Genomic DNA, 16,765 nt, shown 5'->3' with positions numbered 1-16,765 from the left:
TTTAATAGAGTTGATTTTGTTTTTCCCAGTGGGTATGGACTTCCCACATCTGCAGTCTCACTAACCCGAGCACACACAGCTACGGTTTCAGATCAGATCGCCTCTCCTCAAAGGTAGAGGTTCTCACTGGGACAGGATCCCCCTCAGGACACATTGGCAATGTCCAGAGACCTTGTTGCTCCACAACTGGGCAGGGACACTGCCAAACATCATGCAGTGCCGGGGGGGGGGGGGGGCACACTCAGTGATCGGCCCCAAACGCCCCCAGTGCCAGGCTGGGAGGGTGCAGGGAGGGTGCTGGGGAGTGGGCGCGGAAAGGGGCTCTCTTCCCCACTGTGCCCCGGAGACCTCTATCCACGTCCCACTCTGCCTGGTGGAGCGCTTGCCGAAGCTTACACGGCTTACACGGGTAATGTATAATGCCTGTTTGTTCTAAAATATTGGAAGAATGTAGAAGTATATCATAGTCAACCTTGGAGATTACCCTTTTCCTCTTTCCTTTTAGTAGTTTGTGTGCCTTTTTATCTTTTTAGAAAGTACAAGTAATTTCTGTTATAAAAGATTCCAAGAGAACAGAAGTATTAAAGGAAACGGATAATACACTTTTGCCCCAAAATGCACACTGTTACCTCCCCAGCCCTTAGTAGTTCGATCCTTCTCCCTTCAGTACTGTTTCTATGACAGACACTTCCCGAGTTCCCACTGGGTGCAGAGCCCAGTCGCGCATGCTTCACACACAGAGCCTTTTCCTTTTCTTCCCACAAAATGGTATGTTGTCTGTGCGATGTTCTAAGACTTGCACTTTTTAAATCATAATAAGCCTTTGATATCTTCCCATGTCAACCCATAGCAATGAGCCCAGTCTTTTTAGGGCTGCATGGTGTTCCATGATGTGGATGTATGGACATTCTTTTGCTTAATGGTCCTTCCCATTGAAAGTGCAAGGATCCAGGATAGGCTGTGATGGTCCACGAAAGTCGTTGGGGCTTGCTGTGGCCTCCTCGGGACGTGGGGCCTAGGCCCCTTCCATCCGACACTCCCCTTCTGTCCCTCTGCTCTTGTCCTCTGCACGGTCAGAGATGTCTCAGCATGTCTACATTCCCACAGGGGAGAGAGAGAGGAAGAGGTGAGCAGGAGGGTAGCACTGATAATTTGGACACATCGCTTCTGATCATGTCCCATTGGCCAGAGTTTGGCTGCAAGATCAGACTGAGGTGCAGAGGAAGCTGGGAAATGTACTCAGCGGGACTTGCATTGGGGAAGCAGAGGGAGGAAAGACAGATTAGACGAACTGTCTCCTCCATGGTGGCATTTAGATAGCTGTCAGGATTTTACCAGCTAGAGTATCGTATATCCTTGTACACACATTTCTGCATGCAGATCCAAGTATTTCTATAGGATGGACACCTAAGTCAAAGGGATGTACATTTTTTTTTTAAAGATTGTATTTATTTATTTGAGAGAGAATGAGAGAGAGCACATGAGAGGGGGGAGGGCCAGAGGGAGAAGCAGACTCCCTGCCGAGCAGGGAGCCCGATGCGGGACTCGATCCAGGGACTCCAGGATCATGACCTGAACCTAAGGCAGTCGCTTAACCAACTGAGCCACCCAGGCGCCCGGGATGTACATTTAAAATTTGTATGTACTACCGAATTGCCCTCTAAAAAAGCTTCCCGGGCCGTGTGGGGGCTCAAGTCAGTTGAGTGTCTGTCTGACTCATGATTTCGGCTCAGGTCATGATCTCAGGGTCATGACATCAAGCCCCATGTCGGGCTCCATGTTCAGCGCTCAGCAGGGAGTCAGCTTGAGATTCTCTCTCTCTCTCTCTCTCTCTCTCTCTCTCCCCCCCCCTCCCTCTGCCCGTCCCCCCACACATGCTCTCTTTCTAAAAAATAATAATAATAACAACAAAAAGCTTCCTTATTTACATACCTACCAACAATAAACTGGTGCCTTGTTGAACACATCCTGGTCTATTCATCTTCTTTTTTTTTTTTTAAGATTTTATTTATTTTTTTGACAGAGAGACACATAGCGAGAGCAGGAACACAAGCAGGGGGAGTGGGAGAGCGAGAGAAGCAGGCTTCCCGCCGAGCAGGGAGCCCGATGGGGGCTCGATCCCAGGACACCAGGATCATGACCTGAGCTGAAGGCAGACGCTTAACGACTGAGCCGCCCAGGCGCCCTGGTCTATTCATCTTCTTTATTTCTTTCTACCTTGCTGGACGAAGACAGATACATAAATAGACAGATGGTTCTCATTGTAATCTGTGTTTCCATGATTCATCGAGAGCGTGAAACTCTTTTCATAATCCTTCATCATTCCTGCTTCTGAGAGTTGTGTGTTTGTATCCTTTGCCTATTTGTTTCTTATCATTGTTGGTCTGAGCAGAAACTCATACCCATGTACCCTCTAAAAATCCTGTCCCGTGTGTTGTACCCACTTTGTTCTTGAATTGCTTATCATTGGTGTGTTGTCAGAATTATGTAATTTGGGCACCTGGGTGGCTCAGTTGGTTAAGCGACTGCCTTCGGCTCAGGTCATGATCCTGGAGTCCCGGGATCGAGTCCCGCATCGGGCTCCCTGCTCGGCAGGGAGTCTGCTTCTCCCTCTGACCCTCCCCCCTCTCATGAGCTCTCTCTCATTCTCTCTGTCTCAAATAAATAAATAAAAATCTTAAAAAAAAAAAAAAAAAAGAATTATGTAATTTTTGTGTTTCTATATTTCTCCTTAAGACTTCTGAGTTTTGTGAATAAGAGGGCTTTCTTGCACCAAAATAAATAAAAATCTTTTATTCTGTTTTTATATTTAGTTTTAAAATCTATCTTGATTTTTTTGTATGTAGAATTTCAGCAATATTGAATGGCTAGTAGATTTTATAGTGTCACTTATGGAATTATTGTTCTTCCTTCACTGAGTTAAAATGCCACCTTCATTATAATTATATATGTGGGTCTATTTCTGGATGTTCTTTTCTGTTGATTTGTTTTTCTTGCCCTCCCTAATACCATCCTGTAATTACCATGGATTTATAGTATATTTAATATCTGGTAGTGCAGGTCCCTACTCATTATTCTTTATTTAAAAATGGGTGCGTGGGTTTTTTTTCTTTCTTTTTTTTTTTTTGTGCTATTCTTGTGTATTTCTCTTCTGCACTAACTTTAGAATCAGCTTGTCAAATTGCTGGTATTTGGACTGGGCTAGCGTTGACGCTATAGACTCCTTAGGTTAGGCTTGATGTATGTGGAAGCCTCGGTGAGCAAGCTCAGGGACAGCATTTCCAAGCATTCTCGTTCGTAGCGCAGTGATGACCAGCCAGCCACAGAGGAGGCAGGTCAGCAAGGCGAAGCGGCCCAGCGTCAGCAGAGTGGGGTCCCTCTTGGGGTACAGATGTCCGCTCCCTCACGCACACATACCTGTGCTGTCTGGACGTGGCCTCATCCCATCTAGGTGGACTTAGATCTTGTCCTTTGCTGTGCGTTTCAGGAAAGCCTCTGCCAGCCACCTCCGTCACAGACTTTCCTAGGCCCTGCTGCGTACCCTTGTCTTCTGCCCTGTTTTCCTGGCGTGTTCTCACCGCCCTCATGGTAATACCGGAGGCGGTTACTGTGGATCAGCTGCTAGAAATGCAGTCCCCTTCACTGCACGCGTGCAGAGCTGACTGATGCCAGCTTCGCCAGGGGAAGGGTACATGAGGGGGGTGTTCCCTGCAGAAGGGTCGCTGCAGACTGTTGCCTCGGAGTGAGGATTGTCCTCGTTTCTCTAGTGAGGTGAGAACATCCTGCTCTGCGATTACCAGTCATCTCCTGAGTGTTTTCGAGTACTGAACAGGACAGTGTGTCCAGAAAAATATTGCACTTAGTGGACTCATGTTAATAAGTTTCTGTTCTGTGGTTTGAAAAAATCAGAGTGCCAAATCACTTGCATCCTTTAAGTGTGATTTCCAAGTCATCTGGAGGATTAAGTGCTTATGGGCATCTCTGAAATAGAAGGTACAATGGGGAAAAAATGCAAATTTTAGCCTAGGCAGCTCCTCAGAGCATTTCCCTGGTAAGTGAGGTGCATGGTACATTCTAGAAGCACAGACAAGTCACAGAGGAAGATGGCGAGCAGGGAAAGGGGCACATGTACGTCCTTTAAGTGTGTAAGAGGAGGCCGTGGTTTGGTTCCCAGGGGTGGGAGAGGAAGGTAAATGATGAAGCCCTGCTGGTAGGACACATGGAGGGAAATCCCGCTGTGGGCAGGGGCCCATGTTTCCAGGAGACAGCCAGCCGCTGAACCCAGCGGTGACTGCTGAGGAGCTTCCAGGGCCGCCGTCCGGCACTCACAGGTCTGGGTACAGCGGCACGCGGGCACACCCCAGGGGCTTAGTTTGCTGTGATTGACCGCATGTACGAGCGGTGACTCAGCCCTCCGTGCCGCCTGGCCCACCGTGTCGTCCCTCCCTTGTCGTGCAGGGGCTGGTTGGCGGTCCTGTGCAGGAGGCGTAAGTCACGCGTGCACTGTGTTTTGTTTTCCAGAACTACACTCAGTACATCCCTCTGTCCATATATGACCTGCAGACGTGGATGGGCAGCCCGTCGATATTCGTCTACGACTGCTCCAACGCTGGCTTGATCGTCAAGTCCTTCAAACAGTTTGCCCTGCAGAGGGAGCAGGAACTGGAGGTGAGGCCCCCGCCCCAGGACTGCTGCTGAGTTTCCCGTTTCCTCCCAGCGGGGGGCGGGGGGGCGACTCCCTCAGCATGCTTGGGGCGCCGTGGTGGATTCTGTGACAAGGAGCTGGAGAGGCACTCGGCACGAGCCTCGGGCTGCATTTTTACATCTCATTTTATTCTGTGTCATTTTTAGTCTAAACATTAATTAAGTGATAACATTAACAGAGTTGATTTGCACTCCAGTGGTCTCTGCCTCTGAGATAAATGTTAAAGTAAAGCAGACACATCGATTTTAGGAGAAACGGACCCATATCTGGGCATAGCCATCAATTCTGCATCTTTGTTATTGTCCCCATCGTGTGTGTGTGCGTGTGCGTGTGCGTGTGTGTGTGAAAAACACCCCACTGAGCTAAATACAGAAAACGAACTCGAACATTTGCCATCAGTCACTTCTGTTTGAGGAGCTGGAGAGCCGGTGCCACGTTCTGCTCACGAAGAGACATTTCACTCGGTTGTTTTAGTTAATATTTGATGTTTGAACCAAACAGTGAATTCTGAAGAGAAGTTGTAGAGGCATTTTCAGTTAAGACACCTCCATCCTGTGGTCTGCGCGAGAGCGTGGGAATAAAATATTCTGCAGCCTTGAGGGGATGACGAATTCCGATTGGTGGCAGTGCGGGAAATTCTCAATTCCGGAACAAAAATGGTCCTGAGTACATGTTTCCTCAAGCCTTTTTGGGTCTATTCAATTTTAATGTATTGTTGTGCTTTTCATGTTTCATCAGAGGATGTGGATGAAATAATCAGCAATAAAATTTGGAATTCTATGTGGTAGAATTTAAAATTAACATGTCATGCAGTTCAATATTTTATATTTATAAATGAGGTCCCTGTGCAGAACATGGCATAAGAGTGACTGATAAATACGGTGCCCTTTATCCTTGGAAATGGGGCCCAGCTCCACGAGGCATGATTTTTGCATTCTGTAATAAGAGAAGGGGAAGACCACGTTTTGTATCATCCGATTATTACCATGGTTTTAGGCTTTTCATCCACGTTTACCCAAGGGACAGGTTATCTAATGAGCACTAAAGACTCAGAGCACCTAGAGCTGATTTGCTTTTCCTCACATTCAAGTAATAAATACTGCAAAAAACGTTTTTCTTTTTTACATTTAAAATATGTAAATGAAATGCCAAAGAATGCTGCCTGATTTTTATCCCAATTCATGAGCTTCAGGGTGGTAAAGGAAAAACAGTACATCTGCCTCCACAGAAAACAGCGAGGTGGACGTGGCCTCTCCCCTCGCGGCCTGAGGAAGGCGGGCGCTTCCCCAGGCATGGGCCTGAGCACCGACTTCCCCACACGCTGTGGGTCTGCCCTGTCACCACCTTGTGCTCTCTGTATGTCGCCAAGCCTTACTCAGCCTTGGAAACTGTTCATTTTGGTGAGCGTGCCAAAAAAGGTTTCAATGCATCTTTTTTGGGGAGAAAATGTTTAATTGACTAATTCCTCATGGGGGAGAGCAAATGAGAAATACATTATCTGAAGTGGCAAATAGATGGCAGTACAAAGTTATACCATCTGTTTTATAATTAGCTCTGACTTTTATCTTCCTTCTTTTTTTTTAATTACAGTGTAGATAAGTCTTGTGTTTTGCCATCACACTTACTATGATTGGCTATTGTTCGGTTGGTCTCTTGCATAAACAGTGGAAATTAAAATGATAAAATTGGTTCCCAGCTAATATCTTAATGTTTGTTTTAGTCATTTTAAGGTGTGCTGTACAAACAGAAATCCTGTGTAGTCTCTTAGCTTTATTCTTTTATGTAATTCTTACCCACTCTACAGTTGGTTACATTCTTTGTCAACTTACAGTACATTGTAACGGCTTTATTGGGTAGGTGATGACACGTGAGCTGAAAGAAGTTGGCAAGTGAAACGGTTTGTGCCAACATTTAAAGAGTAGAGGATGCAAGCGATGGCACAAAATGCATGAAGATGGTTACTTGGACCGGAGAGCCTCCAAGGTGTAAACATGAGCACAGGTGTGAGGGGCGTGCGTTTGGACAGGTGGCCGTTGGCGTTCACATTTTCTGCGGCACCTACTGCCTCTCCGCAGGACCGGGGGCGCCCCCGAGGAGCGTTGCCGGTGCAGTAGAAGCTCCCTCCCCCCGAAAGCACAGCAAAAGTTACACTTGCAACTGGAACCGCATCGCGGAAAACACATTGTCTGTCGCTCAGTCATCTGTACATTTTTCGTTGTGTCATGTTACTTTGTAATTTGAACGTTAGAGTCAGTCTTCAAATCTCTGTGCTTGCAATGTTCTTTTTAAAGTAAGTAGTTTTATTATTACCAAACGAGGATATGCCATGATTTTAGAGATCAGATAGCACAGAGGGCCAGTGATGGTTGAAGTAGGCCCCGGCCCCACGCATCCCAGCCAGGGCTCCGCTCCCGAAGGGAACCTCTATTTCTGGTTCCTCTGCTGAGCATCTCTATAAATGCAGATAACATGCTTGTGCTGGTGCTTCTCAGTTCATAAATTTGGGGTTGTCCATGAGCTTTCTGCTATCATACAAACCAAAACACCTGCCACCACGGATCACAGCGCGGTGGACGTGGCCTCTCCCCTCGTGGCCCAAGGAATGCGGACGCTTTCCCGGCGTGGGCCTGAGCACTGACTTCCCCGCACGCAGTCAGTTCTGATTAAAGACGTGAGAAGTTAAGTAGAGTTTTGGAGGTAAAGAGACCTGTTACAAGGTAGTTTTAAGTCCCGTTTGTTGTGTGTGTTGGTGAATTCTCCAGGGCAGTTGAAGGGGGTGGCCACTAACTACCCCTCCCGCCTCCCCACGGCCATTTAGTTGTACTTACTGGTTTTGGCCTCTGTGTACTTTGTAGTCTTTGCAAATCTAAATAATAAATTTCTGTGTATTTCTAGGTTTATCAGTAGTCAGTGACGTCTTTCAGTTTTTAGGCTTTGTACTCTGACTTCTGTGGCTGTCTTCTGTTCCCTGATTGAGTCCCCGTGCTTGGTGTGTTGGCTGATTCTAAAACGTGACAAACGTCACAACCATGTGAACATCACTCATCACGTGGCTGAATCGGGTGCTTTGGTTTACCATTTTATAACAGTTTTTGTTTCTTTGATTTTCCTGGAGACTTCCTCTTTTCTTTTTAGATCTCTCACATTTCCTGGGATCGCATCGCATCTCAGAACATGTCCTTCCCGGAGTGTGTTCCTCACCAGCTCCCCGCTGCTCGTTCAGGTGGCTCTGGTGACGGTGCCTCCCAAAGCTGCTGTCCTGGGCTCTCCCTTCAGTGCCAGACCCCAGACCCCACCTCTGCCTCTTCCTTGGTTTTCTCCTTCCTTCTGCTGGGGCAGACCCTCAGGTCACAACCTAAGGAAGGGTGCGTGGGGTTAATCTTTCTCAGCCCTTTGCTGAGTGTCTGCATCTGAATGCTTCCAGTGGGAAGGGATGGAGCAGCTCACTGCCGGTTTCTAAACCCGGAGTGGTGTGTCTTTGTCAGGAAGGTCTGTGAGGCACGCCATGTGGTCATTCACTGTGCCCCCGGGCCTTGGCCGCTCTCACCGTCCGCTCTGGCGCCCATGGCTCGTGGTGTTCTCTCCTGCCACATGCAGCACGCCTGTGTGTGTGAGGCAAGAAGAGGGGGCGTCTGGGTGGTACTGGCACGTCTGCCTCTCCCTCCGACAGCCTGGTGGACTTCCCGTCGTGTGCATGGCTGGCCCTGGGTGACTTGGCCCCCGCCGTGGCCGGGATGGCGGCCGGGAATGGCATGGGGCACGAGTATTGGACGACCCGGTTGTGAGTGTCTGCAGCCTTGTGGTGTGTGTGCAAGGCCTGCAAGGCACGTGGATGGCAAGTGGGGGCCTGGCCGTGGTGGTGGGCGTAGTAACACCCCTTGTTCCCCGGAGACACACTGGGCTGAACAGTGTGCCAGCAGGCCGCGCTCCTGAACACAGTCTTCCTGGGACTGGGACTGGTGCTCGGGCCGTTTCTAGGTGGCTAGTGGGGAGCAGGGAGCATGTGTTCTCTGCACCAGGACGGTTCCTGTACCGCTCGGTCCACGACTCTGCAGCCTCCTCTCCTTGGTGCTCTGCAAGGTTCTTCTCATGATGCCTCCAAGCCAGTCCCACGTCCACCCTCCGTCCTCTGCTCACCATTGTCTGGTCCACGGCTGCTGGCTCGCATGGTGCCCCCAGCTCGCAGAAACCTGTTGCGTGGACCCTTGTTTTCATAGTGACAAGCAGACTCGATCCCGCAGTGCCCCTGAATCCACAGTGATGGAACCACCCTGCTTCCCATGGGCATTCCTGTGTGTGAACTGATACGTGACATCATCACGCATCCGTCACGGTGACTACATTTTATGTCACAGAGTTAAACGAAGTAATTCTGACAAAAGAGAACTAACTGCAGACTCTTCGTGTCTCTTAAGAACGTGTTAAATGTGCATTCCGTAGAAGTATAGACTCCGGTCCCGACAGCACACTGTGAGGCTGCCCGTGGACCTCACCGCCGAGTCTGCGGTTTGCGTCAGGGTCCTGTTAGTGCTGCGGCGCCCGTGGGCGCTGCCCGACGCCACAGGCTGCTTCCCAGCGTGCCGGCAGACAGGCGTGTGTCGCGACCACTGTCCTCCGCGAGGAGTCTGTGTGTGTGTGGCTGTGCCGTGTTCTCTGAGCACTGGTGGTGGGGACACAGGGTGCTGCTGCTGGGGGGCTCGGGGCCCGTCCAGCTCCACCGCTCCAGCACAGCTACTTCGTACCCCCCACCCCGTCCACCTTCAGAACTGTCACCTGTAGGTGGTGGAGAAACGAGAGGTCGGTTACGCGATAGCTGTGTTCACGTTCTTCTTTAGGTTTTAAATGATGCTAATTTGTATCATTGGCGTCCCCCCCTTTCCTGCGTTATGTCCATTGCCCCAAGTACTAACTCTTCTCTTGGGCTTACGTGGATTGTTCTCTTTTATCCGGGAGGCGTGTGATGACTCTGCTCTGTCTCCCGTGTTGAAGACTGAAGCGATGCCCCCGTGTATTCGCGGGTGGGAATTCTCAGCCGGGGAAGTGGCCGAGGGGCTGGCTGGCTGCGGGCTTGGGGGCGCCAGCCACCTCACTAGCCGCCCTGCTTTGCCCCAGGTGCATCAGTAACTCTGTAGCGAAGAAAACCTGAGTACTTTCCAGGGAGGAGGGGCAGGGGGGCGGCAGGACACCCGGTTCCAGGCACGCAGGTGAGCAGTGGGCTGTCGATGACAGGTGTTCAGGTGACTCGGTCTTCCAGCCCACGCCACTCCAGGTTGTGGCCAGTGATCCCCCTTCACCTCTTGCCTCTCTGCACATATTCTGGACAGTTTCCTGCCCTCCTTTTAATAAAGGCTGGCCACGTTCACCCCTCTATAACTTATACTTTCTGCATAGTAAGCAGTACGAATTCATAATAGCAAAGGTTTTCAAAACTAATAGTGATAAGAAATGTAGAATGTACTTGACGTTCTCATACACACACAAAACAGAAGAGAGTTTCATTTGTAATTTAAGAAGAAATGCTACCATTTCAACTGTTTATAGGAGTGTGTGGTTTAATCTAAAAACAAATACAGCAGAAGCCCCTTTAATTGGGATCCGGCAGTGGCCGGCTGGGGAGAAGAAAGCCATCCTTTATGGAAGGAAAGGGTCCAGTGGGGCAGACTGGTCTGCGGGGGGCTCTGGGGGGCTGCCGTGCTGACCAGAAAGCAGAACGGCTCGTGGAAAAGCCGTGGTGAGAAGCAGCCCCGAGGGCATCGGGACTGTCCCTGCAGGTGGGTGCCGGAGACGGAGCCGTGGGGGAGGGAAGGTGGTGTCAGGGGAGGCACGGAGTAGAGCTGGGCTCCCCATGCCGGGGCCACGGCTGCCGCACGTCTTAGCTGATGGGCTCCACCTCCCTTTACTTGTGCTGCGTGTTCTGTTTGCAGAGCATTTTACGTTTAAGTCCTTCGTCTGTGTAACAGAAAGAGCCTGACCAGCCCCTGAACTCTGCTGGGCTGAGTGCGCTCCTGTGGGTCGTGGGGGACACTGAGGTCTCCTCCGTCAGCTCCGGTTACACCGGTAACCTGACGGCTCGGGGAGGAAGAGGAGTGATTTCTCTGCATGACAAGTTTTAGAGCCCGCACGGCTGATGGGATCGTGTGGACCCACAGGCGAGCAGCGTGTGTCGTAGTCGCTCACCTTTTGGGGTGTAACTGCCCCTCTGCTTCCTTCGCAAACACTTCCCGGGGTTTGCACGCGTCCTCAGCGGGCCGCACGTGGTGGGGTGTTACACGGGTAATTTGACAATTAGGTGTGTGTTGTCTCGCGGTATCTCTTCTACTGGTGTTGTAGGCTGTGATTTAGATCTGCTGTGTAAACCCGTCAGGGACGCCTCATTTGAGGTAGATGTTCAGGAAATATTTACAGCTGTGGTCTCCTAAGTAGATTCACATCTGAATAAACTACCTTTGCTTGCCTTCTTTTGATATGTCCATGATTCATCGAATATGTTTGGTCTCTGATTGGGATTGACTTCCATGAAATGTAAAAAGAAACAAAGAAAAAATGATTAATCCAGATTCATGAATATACTATACTGTTTGCAGCCATCATAAAACTGGGAACGTCTCTGAAGGTAAATCTAGAGTTTAATCGTTTTATCTAATTTCATCTGTTTTAAAACATGCCAGGAATTTCTCAGTATTCTGGAGCTCCGATCCCAGCCAGAGCCCCAGGCTGTGGTTCAAGCCCCTCTGCCCGGCCCGTTTGTTCTCACAGGGGGTTTCTGTGTCACCTGCCAGGCCCAGAGCTGGAGGAAACTGAGGTGATGGCTGACACGCTCTCTTGCAAAGATCTCAGCAGCACAGAGCAGCGGAGCCTCGGGGGCAGCCATCTTCCCGGCTGCATGAGGCAGGTGAACACGGGGCCATGCTGGAGGAGAAGGTGGGAGGCTGCCAGCCCTCGGGGGGGCGGGGACCAGCACACAGGTGCTGTCTGTGCACACAGCTCAGAGGCCAGGAAGAAGCAGAAGGCGTGTGCACTGCACAAGAGGAAATGAAACCGGCTCTTATTGGAGACAGAACAGTCTATGTTGGAATGTCAGTCCTAAGGATCTAACTGACACCGAACGCTGTCCCCAGCGGCAAGTGTCCGTGGAGCATTCATCGACCTACAGCATATCCTGGGTCTTAAAGAGGCCTCAGCAAATACGAAATAATTGAAGTCGCAGAGTATGTTCTTTAACCATAGTAGAATCAACTAGAAGTCAGTGATAAAAAGACAACACAAAAATGTCAGGGAAAAATTAACAACACATAAATGATGGGTCAGAAGTTCCTACTGCCTGAGTCCATTTGGGCTACTATAACAGAACAGCACAGACTTGGGGGCTTATGAGCGACAGGAGTGCACTGCTCACAGCTCTGGAGCCTGGAACCCGAAATGAAGGCCTTCTCCGCTGGAGCCCCCTCCCTGTGTCCTCGCACGGTGGAAGGGGCCTCTCTGACGCAGGCATGGGCCCCAGAGCCCACCTCCCAATACCATCACTCTGGGGGGGCTCAGACTTTCAGGCCACAGCACTATCTCAGGAAGCTACAAAAGGAGAACCAGATGAACTCAGAGTGACCAGCAGAAAGACCAAAGTGGCTGTAAGAGCAGAAATCGCTGGGATTGAAAACAGAGAAAGAGAACACCCATGAAGCAGAAAGCTGCTTCTCGGGAATCCTCAATAGCATGGACCAACACACAGGGGAGGAGGGAAGAATCTGGATCCTGCAAACCATTAAAAGAACAAGAAGGGAATACCCTGGATACCTTCATACTTAGGCATTTGACAGCTTCCAAAAATGGACCAGTTCCTCCAGAACCACAAACTGCCAAACCCCCAACCAGGATGAAATAGATACTGTGAATAGTCCAGTAATCACTAAGGAAATTGAATTTGTAACTTAATAGTTCCTGACAAGGAAGTCTTCAGGCCCAGGTGGTTTCACTGGAGAACTGTACCAAACATCTGAAGAAGCATTCACACCAGGTATGCACAAAGCTCGTCCAGAAGATGGAAAGGGGAAGGAATTTTGTTACCCTGCTGTTGAAAGGGACACACAGGACAAAGGAAAAAATAACACACCGCAAACTACTCTCTCTCACACACCTAGATGCAGAAATCCTCACACAAATAAGAGCAGATCAGTTCTAGCGATCTCTAAAAGGAATTATACTCGATGACTGAGTGGGATTCTTCAGCTATACAAGTCTGGCTTAGTAGGTAAATCAATGAATGGGATCCTCCCACCAACAGACTAGAGAAGAAAGACTGTGTGATCAAATCAGTTGATACAAAAAAAAGCATTTGACAAAATCCAGCACACTTTCAGAACAATACCTCTTAGCAAACCAGGGAAAGGGGGACCTTCTTCAGCTGGACGAAGAGCATCTCTGAAGAGCCTACTGCCGTCCCCATACTTACGGTGGGAGACTGCGATCAGAAGCGAGGCAGGGCTGTCTGCTGTTCTTACTGCACACAGTGCTGGCAGTCCTGGCCCGCACCAGACGGCAGGAGAAGGACATCATCCCTCGCCAGGGAGACGAGATCAAAACCACAGTGTGAGGCATGCTTCACGCACACCGAGATGGCTAAAATAAAAACGATGGGCGGATTCTCAGTGCTGGCAAGGACGTGGTGGACTCGGAGCCCTCACGTGCTGGCGGGAATGTGAGGTGGTGCGGCCACTTGGAAAACAGCCTACCAGCTCCTCACCCGTGAGAGCCGCCGTGCGACCCAGTGATTCCACCCCTGGCTTGTACCCAGGAGAACTGAAAACATATGTTCACACAAAAACGTGCACACACGTGTTCATAGCAGCACTACTCACAGAGCCAAAAAATGGAAATTCTCTTCTTGAAGTACAAGGCTGCAGAATCCCTTGGTGCCTCCTTTCCTTTCCTTGGTGGCCGTGTAGGAGTCATTGGGGGTAGAATTTGGTTGCAGGCTCGAACTACATCCTCCCTGAGGAACAGAATGATTCTAGAGCATGTTAACAACTTTTCGGTTGCTAGTAGCTAAGAGGCTTCGCGCAGTCTGTGGTCCATTTGAGTGAGCTCTGCGGGTGATCCTGACACTCTTGCTACAAACGGGCTCTTTTCTGCCCTTTGACAGGCAGCTCTGAGGGCTCCTGGGCATCAGGGAGGCCTTCATCCAACAAGATTGACTCCTGCCCTCCTGGACAGCAGGTCGTCCCCAGCTGTGGGACCACGGGGCTGTTAAATTGCTACTTAGTATTTGATAGAAACTTACGTAAGTTATTTCTGAGAAATTAACTGCTGCTTTTAGCTGCTGGTTTTAGTACACCGTGTCTGTCACACGACAGAGGCCACATCACTCTCTGGAAGGAGCTGGGTCAGCAGTAGATGGAGTCCTTTATGGATCTCAGTCTCTCTGCACTTTGCAAGATGTCTACAGTAAGCAGACATTGTTGAGTTGAGCACGGAAGCCGCTAGAACCCGAGTTATTACCAGCGGATGTTATTCTCACAGATGCACCTGGTAAAGGCCCCTGAAGTTACAGAGGTGTCTCGTGCATGTGTGTGTCCATGGGAAACAGAAGCAGCAAGATGTTGGAGTTTTGTCGAGAAAACGAGACGCAGGCGTGCCCCGGCAGCCCCAGCCGCAGTGCGTCTGGGGTGAGTGCTTCCTGGCCCTCACCAGCTCCGCGTGACCCACACGTGTGGGACACGTAGCAGATGTCTCTGTTGGATCTGCTTGCTGTGTATCACATCTCCAGAGTTTTCTGGACCCTTCCCAAATCCTCCAGAAGGCTCTAGTGAGTTTTGAAACTGGAAATTGTTTCCTGTGTTTGAGTCTCTAGATTCCCTGGGAGAAACCCCCTTGGGTGAAGGTGCGTGTCCGGGATGCCCTTCAGGGTGCGTGGTGGCTCCCAGCTGGTGCTGTTCACATCTGTGCCTGGGCGGCTTTTCAGAGTTGTCTGAGTTGCTGGTGGTTACCATACGTGCAGGCTGTTTCCAAAGAGTAAGTTCGATGAGAAGGTCAATATCTTAGATAAATACAAAACCAAAACAATGTCTGGGAAATAACTCATTCATTAAGATAGGTGTTTGCCTTCCTAGGTTAGCGAGCCCAAAAAACAGTGACTCATTGGTGGAATCCTTTGCCCTGGATGTCATTTTTTATAATGTTACAGCATAATGATCCCTAAAGCAGAGCTTTCGTGTTCCTTCTGTGTGCCCGGCGGCATGATGGGAGGAAGAGACTGTGACCGAACGCCTCCCGCTGAGCAGGTGACGCCCGGTCACTGCAGATCATCTCTCCTGTTTATGCGACGGCATGCTGCGAGGGGCTTGCGGAGTCATCGGGGTTTCTGTCAATGCCAATTTTGAATTGGGAAATTTGATTTCTAGTGGACATATTGGGAATACAGACATTCCTCCACGTACCTGTCATTTCCTCCTTAGGCAGCCACAGAGTACCTCCTGTGCCCAGGACTTCGGGGGCTTTGGGGGCTTTGGGCCAAATGCTGGTGAGGCCCAGGGTGCAGACAGCGTACCCTCACCGCCTGACAGTGCCTGGGAGCACCGCCCGTGGACCAGACAGGACAGACTTCTGCACGGCCAGGGGAGGCCTCATCAAACCTGCCGAGCTCCGCCGTGTTGGCAGGTGTGTGAACCGCCCTCCTCTTTACCTCCCTGCGAGCCACGCACAGCACGTGGGTGCTCCAGGCCCAGGGGGCGTGAGATTTCAGATGCTCATTGAAGACACAAGAAGAGCCACAGTGTCCGTGCTTGTGGCCGGAGGGCCTGCTGTTCCGTTCTCAGCTCTGTCAAAGAGGTAGCTTAACACAGAAGCAAATCATAAACCTGAAGTTTCAAACCAGGGAACCTCCAGGATTTCTGCTATGAAAATAGACGTCTCTCTGAAAAGGAAAATGAGAATGTGGAATCTACTTTGTACATAATGGCCGTATCCCCCTCTGAAGTCAGCCCTGTTTGCACTCCTCCGTGTGGGCACTGGCGCTCCTGAAAGCCTGCTGCCCACCAGCGATTCCCACCGGACTCCACGGAGGTTTGCCAGGCCTGCCCGAGCCTGGCAGCCCGGTTCTGGAGCCAGGGAGGGGGCACTTGCAGCCAGTGCCAAGGCCAGAGCGTCCCCCCCATCCCTGCCCTGGCCCTCTGACACACTGCCAGCCTCCCGGTGTTGCTGTGTGACTCAGGCCTGACGGGCCACAGACCCACCTGGTGCGGAAGATCTCTGGTCCAGATGACTCGGAGTTCATTCACTCTACCCACGTCCTTCTGGGTGGGGCCGTCACAGCAGCTCTGGGAGCCAGTCTCCTGGCGAGCAGGTGCTCCGCCGGCTGTCTGAGCTGGGAGCGGGATGCGGGGAGAGGATTTGGGGTGTGACTCTGCCGTCTGTTTCCTCTCTGCTTTATTATGTATTGTGAAGGAGAGCGAGTGTGGGGGTGGGCGGGCGGAGAGAATTTTTTTTCTAATTTAATTTTTAAGGAGGATTTTATTTATTTGACAGGGAGCACAAGTAGGCAGAGAGACAGGCAGAGGGAGGGGGGAGATCCCCACTGAGTGCAGAGCCTGACATGGGGCTCCATCCCACGATGCTGAGATCACAACCTGAGCTGAAACCAAGAGTTGAAACTTGAGCCACCCAGGTGCCCCCGTTTGCTTTAAAAACCCAGTCTCTGGTGAGGGCTGCACAATGAATGTACTCAGTGCCGTCGAACCATACGCTCAAAATGGTTAAAATGGTAAACTTCATGTTATCTGTTTTTTACCACCATTAAAAAAAACCCATTCCTCAAAAAGTTGTATTTTTTATTAAAAGTTTAATTTTTTTTATTATTGAGTGTAGTAGTATTTGGTATTCTGGGCATAATGCTCTTGGTGCAGAATGGGTTATTAGTAAAGCTGCAGCCTTTACTACTTTGCATTTGAGAAGTTTGAGGTGAAGAATGTTTGATCAGCAGTGTGGTGACACCTCACGTCACCACCAGGGTGCTGCACGGGAGCTAGGGGCCTGGTCGGCAGAGCCCGCAGAGCGCCGCCCGTGTCCGGG

The 16,765-nt window shown here is 50.3% G+C and overlaps 1 protein-coding gene across 1 annotated transcript in view; it reads left to right on the top strand.

The window, feature by feature from the left end:
- The window catches only part of RPTOR (regulatory associated protein of MTOR complex 1), a 316,057-nt gene that overhangs the window by 130,641 nt on the left and 168,651 nt on the right, over positions 1-16,765 (top strand). The window contains exon 5 of the mRNA XM_035025828.1: positions 4,522-4,668. Coding sequence (XP_034881719.1) covers positions 4,522-4,668 — 147 coding nt within the window. The remainder of the gene's footprint in view (positions 1-4,521; positions 4,669-16,765) is intronic.

The sequence above is a fragment of the Mirounga leonina genome, unplaced genomic scaffold (assembly GCF_011800145.1).
Source record: "Mirounga leonina isolate KUSES-001 unplaced genomic scaffold, KU_Mleo_1.0 Mir_197, whole genome shotgun sequence".
NCBI classification, from domain to species: domain Eukaryota; kingdom Metazoa; phylum Chordata; class Mammalia; order Carnivora; family Phocidae; genus Mirounga; species Mirounga leonina.
This window is presented reverse-complemented; position numbering and strand designations above follow the sequence as displayed.